Raw genomic sequence first — 5,650 nt, forward strand, 5'->3', positions numbered from 1 at the left:
GGGGGAGCCACCCAGCAGCCCTAGTCGCCCCGAGCGCGAGACCCCTGAGACGGCTGCTGATTGGCTGACGACGGCGCAGGGGGTGGGCGCGCGGGAGACAGGGCGGCTTCTCTTCTTTCCCCCTTCAACGATTCCACCCCCCTCCTCCCTCCGCCAGCGGCCGTTATTTCGCGCGCACGCGCACAGTACTGCTGTCGTTGCTGAGCGGGAGAATGGGGGAGCGCGCGTCGGGGGTACGGATGGGGCGGGGCTAATCCCTAAGCGCGCGCCCGCCTAACGGTTGTCGTTCTTGGGCTCTGGTTGCAGCTTTCTGTCTCCTTTCGGCCACCGTCCTTTCCCCTCCCCATTCCAGCGGTTTATTTACAATCCTGTGCTGGTTTATGGTTTCCCAAAGATGGCGCTTAAAGAAGTTTGCCGGCCAAACTCGTGGCCGACCCCAAAGGCGATTATAGCCCTGTCACCGCCCCCGTCGTCCCAAAAACCAGGCTGAGGCACCAGAGTAAAAACTGTATTTACACGATACACGATTATACAAGAATTAAAAAAAATAAACAGCAGTCAGGATGGACCACAGCCCTGGCCAGCGGCGAGACTCAGGATGTTCGCCTGCAACACAGGAGGGAAGAGGACAACAACGTTAGAGCTGGGTGCAGGGCACAGGCCAAGGAGAAGAGGGGCAGAGCCATGGCCCTACCTTCAAGAAGGAATCCACCTGTTTCGCAGTTATGCCCTCCACGTGTTCCAGGTCCTCCACCTGACAGGACAGCAGCGATGAAGGTGTATAGGGGTTTATGAATCTCCCCCCACCCCACAAGTGCCCTTCCCAAGTGTTACCTGGCTGAAGGAGCCGTGGAGCTCCCTCCAGCCCACGATCAGCTGGGCCTTCTTCGGGCCAATGCGCTGCAGGCTGCGCAGATCCCGAACTGAGCCTTCGTTCAGCAGATACAGTATTTTTTGGCGCCCATGGGCCAGTAGCTCCGGGCTGATCTGTAGCTCCCAGCAGTCCTCATCCTCCTCCTTAGGCTCTGAGGCATCCAGAGACCCTTGCTATGAAGCAAGGGGAAGTGAGTGCCAGAAGTGGCAGCGAAGTGCTTTGGACTCCTCTGAGCCTCGTACCAGGCCCCTGGTTCCAGCCTTTCTCTCCTGTGAAGTGTTTATCCAAAAATCCTTCCCTCTGGTCTAATTCTCATCATATGCAACTTGTGAGAGGTAATACTAGTACCTAATGATCATATGAGTACCTTTCTCATAGAGTTACTTTTAAGATTAAATGAGCTAATGAATATAAAGCACAAAATAAGCCATTAAATCAGAATCTGGTCCTTCATCTCTAAGAAGGAAATAAGCTCTTCTTCACTCCCTGGAAAACACATGGAAAAGAGCAATAAATGACACCCCATCTCATCTCAGCTTTTGGGTAGTTCTTCTAGTGGTGATTCATATTGAGCATGCACGCACACACGTGAGTTCTGTTTTTGTTTTGTTTTGAGTTGAAGTCTTGCTCTGTCACCCAGGCCTGAGTGCTCGACACGCTGGGCTCAGGCGATCCTTCCGCCTCAGCCTTCCAAGTAACTGGAACTACAGGCATGCGCCACCACACCTGGCTGATTTTTAAGAAATTTTTTGTAGAGATAAGGTCTCACCATGTTGCCCAGGCTGGTCTTGAACCCCTGAGCTCAGGTCATCCCCTCACCTCTGCCTCCCAAAGTGCTGGGATTACAGACATGAGCCACCACGTCCGGCCTTGTGTGTGTTTGAATCTTGAGCGCTAGGTCAGTTTTCCCTCTTACATCCGTAGAGGGCAGGAACCAAGTGGCACCTAGTAAGTAGCTACTAAGTGCAAGAGCCATCAGGAAGGAAGGAAAAGTAACAGGTGGTGGACACCCACTCTGCTAGGTACATCTACAACACTGCCTTTCACCCTAAATGCCCTGACAGGGTACCATCACCACATTCAGGGGTTAAGGAAGTTAAGACTTGCAAATAGTTGGTAAGTATCAGCCAGGTCTTTTAACTCCAAGGCCAGTGCTTCTCCCACTAGACCTCATTCCCATGACTTCTAGCTTCTAGGTATAGCCTAAACCTCAGGCTACTCTCACCTTTCTCTTCCGGCCTTTATTCTTCAGGATGTGGATCTCAGTATTTGGGGAAGCCACCTGCTCCTGAACTGAAAGTAGGATTGGAGTCAGAGAAGAGGCCACTTTTCATCCTCCCTGGTAGTCAGTCCCTTGGCTCTCCCATTTCGGATTTCCCAGCTCCTCTGCACCCCGAGTTAACCCTCTGTTGTTTCCACATGACCCTTCTTACACGTGTATTTGAAATTTATCCCAGTTAATCTTGTATTACAACCAATCTTCTACTTGTCTGTCTACCCAATGCTGCTTCAGATCTTCCTCATCCCTCCCTCAGACTAGCAAATGGTGGGAGAAAATGAGTGACATGAAGACAGCTGCTCCTAATACCTCCTCCCTTATGGGATCTGTTATCTGGGCCCCTCTGGCACCTGGAGCCAAACTTACTCAGTTGCAGGGGCATCACCACAGCCTTTTTCCGGGGCTTTGTGACTGTGACTGTGTGATGGGAAAGGGGTTGGGGCATTGTGAGAGAGTTCTCCTTTTCCTTTGAGTCTCCAGTCTTCTGGGCCAGCACCTTGGCCTCCAGTTCTTTTTGCTTCATCTTAAGCCTCTGTTGGAAAGGATGAGGGAGAGATGTGACCCAGACCCAACTCCAGGGTAGCTTGAAGGACAGTGGATTAGCAAAGTGAGTATGCAGGTCTGAGGCCCTAGAGAGCAGGGCGAGGACCAATGTGAGAAGCTACCAGGAGACAGATGGATCCAATATAATTTAGGATTGCCCAGAGGTAGAACAAGCCTCGTTGGAAGTATTAAAGAGAAAGGCTGTTCAAGCAGAATCCTTATTTTGAGCTGGGTTTAGGAAATGCAGTATCTAACATTTGTTCTTTTTATCTGGAACTTCTTCTCTTCACCTTCTCACATCTGATCTCAATTATTTTTCAAAGTTCAGCCACATCAAGGACACTCAAGCAGAAGCTGGAGAACATGTTGGGTGAAAACTGGACTCCAGTCCAGCCTGACTGTCCTTCCCATATGGAAGATCCAAGGATTGCTCAAGACCAAAAGGTCCCAACTCCCATCTCCCAACACTTACCTCAATCTCCAAGTCCTTCTCCTCTACTGTCTTTATTAGCACCAGACGTTCTCGCTTTGGAGTACTCAGCAGAGGAGCTCCCTGGCTCCCCTGGGAGGCCAGCAACCGGTCCAAACTCAAGAGGCGATCCAGCATGGCTGAGTCCATGCCGCTTAGCTTCTGTAGGGGGCTGAGCAGGCAAATATGTTACTCCCCACCTACCTCCTCTCTCTCCTTCTACAGCAGTATGATTTCCCTCATCGTGCCTTAACTTGGCATAGCCAGTGGTTCCAGAACCCTTATGTTAACTTGCTAGGCCACCATGAACAAGTCATCCAGCTTCTTTGGGTAGTCTTCATCAGGTGAGATGCCAGGAAATTCGATAAGAACAAGTGTTTAATGAATATCTGAGTGCCATGTATTAAAGATCTAAGACATTGCCCTACCTTGGAAGCACTGTCTAATGAGGAAAGTGACAGCAAGAGCTCAGGGCTTGTCCATTTGGAGGAGCAGTTGGGGAAAATGTCACGTAGGAGGTCACCCTCAGCAAGGCTATGAAAGCTATGAAAGACCTCAACTGCCAAGCCTTTTATCTTGTGGGCAGTAGAAAAGGCCTGTTCAAGCAGACCTGAGCATGGTAATATCTTAACGTTCATTCCTTCTGCCTAGAATTTTCCCCCTTACTTCATCACATCTGATCTTAATTATCTTTCGAGGCCAGTTTGATGTCACCTTTCCCATAATGCACACCCTGATTGTACATCTTCTTTCCTACACTGTGAACTAGCTTCTCAAGGATAGGGACTGTCCTGTTCTTTATGTGCGAGTACCTCGAAAGAGCAAGGTCAGAAAATGTGGACAAACACTAGAAGTCATTTCTTCCTTCTTGGCTCTCACAGAACAAGTAACTACTCCTTCCTGATTCTTTCTGTACTGTCTATCTGGCATCATATACTGATGTTCCCACCTTACTTCCTCTCCTAAAAAGTGCGTCCCCCCAAGGTCAGGGTCTGTGTAGGCCTGATGCACCATATCTCTGATCTTTCCCCTTACCCAGAGTGCCTGGCAGAGCTTGCCTATGTCAGTTTCTGCGAGTTGGTACACATAGGAGAGAGGTCTGCTGCCAGATGGGAAAGACCAAGGGATGGAGTCACAAGTGAGCGAGTATCTCTGAGTGTGTCACATCTTCCTCAACTCCAAGAGCCCCCTGGGGCAGAGTGTGCACTAACCCTTGGCCTCCTCAAGTCACCTCTGTTAAGTAGTCTTAGGGTTTACACAGTTTAGAGGCATTATTTGGGCTAGGGGTAGAAACAGGGCAAAGTTAAAATAGCAACTAACTCCTTGAATTGGAGGAGGGGGGTTCAAGTGGCCAGACACAGAAAGTAACACTACTGAACAGAGATGACCTGAGGATTGGTAGACACTGGGCCATAAGGTCGCATGATCACAGTTGGAGCAGGAAGTCACACAAAGGACTTAGTTTAGAGGCTCTGTCTGAAATGACAGTAAAAGGGCAAAGGTAGGGCTACAGCTGGCTCCTTGGAAAATCATGCAGCAGTTGGGCCCTTAAACAGGCTGAGAGGTCTCAGTAAGACATCTTTCATTTCCTCCATGTCTCCTTTGCTTTGCTCTCATTCTCTGGACCTGAAATATCTGATCCATATCACTTATTGAATCAGAAGCAAAAATGCTCTTCCTTGAAACAGTGGCCCCAAAATGTGAGGTTTTGCTAGTAGCTTACAGGAGCTGGAAAATGGAAAGGGAAGAGGATAGGTGCCCAAGGAGGAGGCCTCCTGAAGATTCCAAGGCAGCAGCACTGAGGATAGATTGATTTTAGCTTCAGTGAACTCAACATAGTAGGATTTTGGGTGAATTCAATGGTAGAGGAACGAGTTCACAGCTGACTTGCTCAAAGATCTGACAGGCTAAACCCATTATACCACTGCTGCTAAGTCAGACACAACAAGAAGGAATACACCCAAGTCCCCACTGCTAACCTGAATTTCAGGGAGGAAGAGGCTCGAGCTGCTGTGGTCTCAGGGCTCCCAATCTCCTCTTCCTCAGAACCTCGGGCTCTCTTTGCCTCTGATGGGCCCAGCATTTCTTTCTGAGACAGTTTAACAGGTGCCAAAACTGTAAGATTTTGGGGGGGTGGTGGAGAGAAGGATAGGAGATGGTCAGCTTCTGTGGTGACGCTTAGTGACTTCAATAAACTCCCTGCTGTCTGGACTCAGCCTTTCCACTCTTGCCTCCCCCAATCCTCACCATGAAGTTGCAGGCTCTCATTGGTAAAAGGCCGGTTAATCACCTCCTTGGACCTGGCAGCAAAGTTGAGTGCAGAGACTGTGTCTAGGAAGAAGTGTCTCTCAGGGGCAATGTTGGCAATGAGGATGCTGTGGGCTGAGCCACCCAGAGAGTCCTGAGGGTTGGGGATCAGGCAGATGGGTGGGTTGGAAGCCCAGCCTTCCTGTTTCTTGACTGCTATCCCCCTGTCACCCCTTGC

General features: G+C 49.8%; 1 protein-coding gene across 1 annotated transcript in view; it reads right to left on the reverse strand.

Annotated features, from left to right (window-relative positions):
- Window positions 1–494: 494 nt before the first annotated feature.
- The window catches only part of KIF22 (kinesin family member 22), an 8,874-nt gene continuing 3,718 nt past the window's right edge, over window positions 495–5,650 (reverse strand). The window contains exons 6-13 of the mRNA XM_021717082.1: window positions 5,413–5,566; window positions 5,145–5,280; window positions 3,169–3,337; window positions 2,520–2,685; window positions 2,100–2,167; window positions 835–1,047; window positions 695–754; window positions 495–606 (exon numbers count right to left, since the gene is read on the reverse strand). Of these exons, the coding sequence (XP_021572757.1) occupies window positions 559–606; window positions 695–754; window positions 835–1,047; window positions 2,100–2,167; window positions 2,520–2,685; window positions 3,169–3,337; window positions 5,145–5,280; window positions 5,413–5,566 (1,014 nt within the window). The 3' untranslated portion in view covers window positions 495–558. The remainder of the gene's footprint in view (window positions 607–694; window positions 755–834; window positions 1,048–2,099; window positions 2,168–2,519; window positions 2,686–3,168; window positions 3,338–5,144; window positions 5,281–5,412; window positions 5,567–5,650) is intronic.

Source organism: Carlito syrichta, unplaced genomic scaffold (assembly GCF_000164805.1).
Source record: "Carlito syrichta isolate Samal-C Ts95f unplaced genomic scaffold, Tarsius_syrichta-2.0.1 Scaffold107890, whole genome shotgun sequence".
In the NCBI taxonomy this organism is placed as follows: domain Eukaryota; kingdom Metazoa; phylum Chordata; class Mammalia; order Primates; family Tarsiidae; genus Carlito; species Carlito syrichta.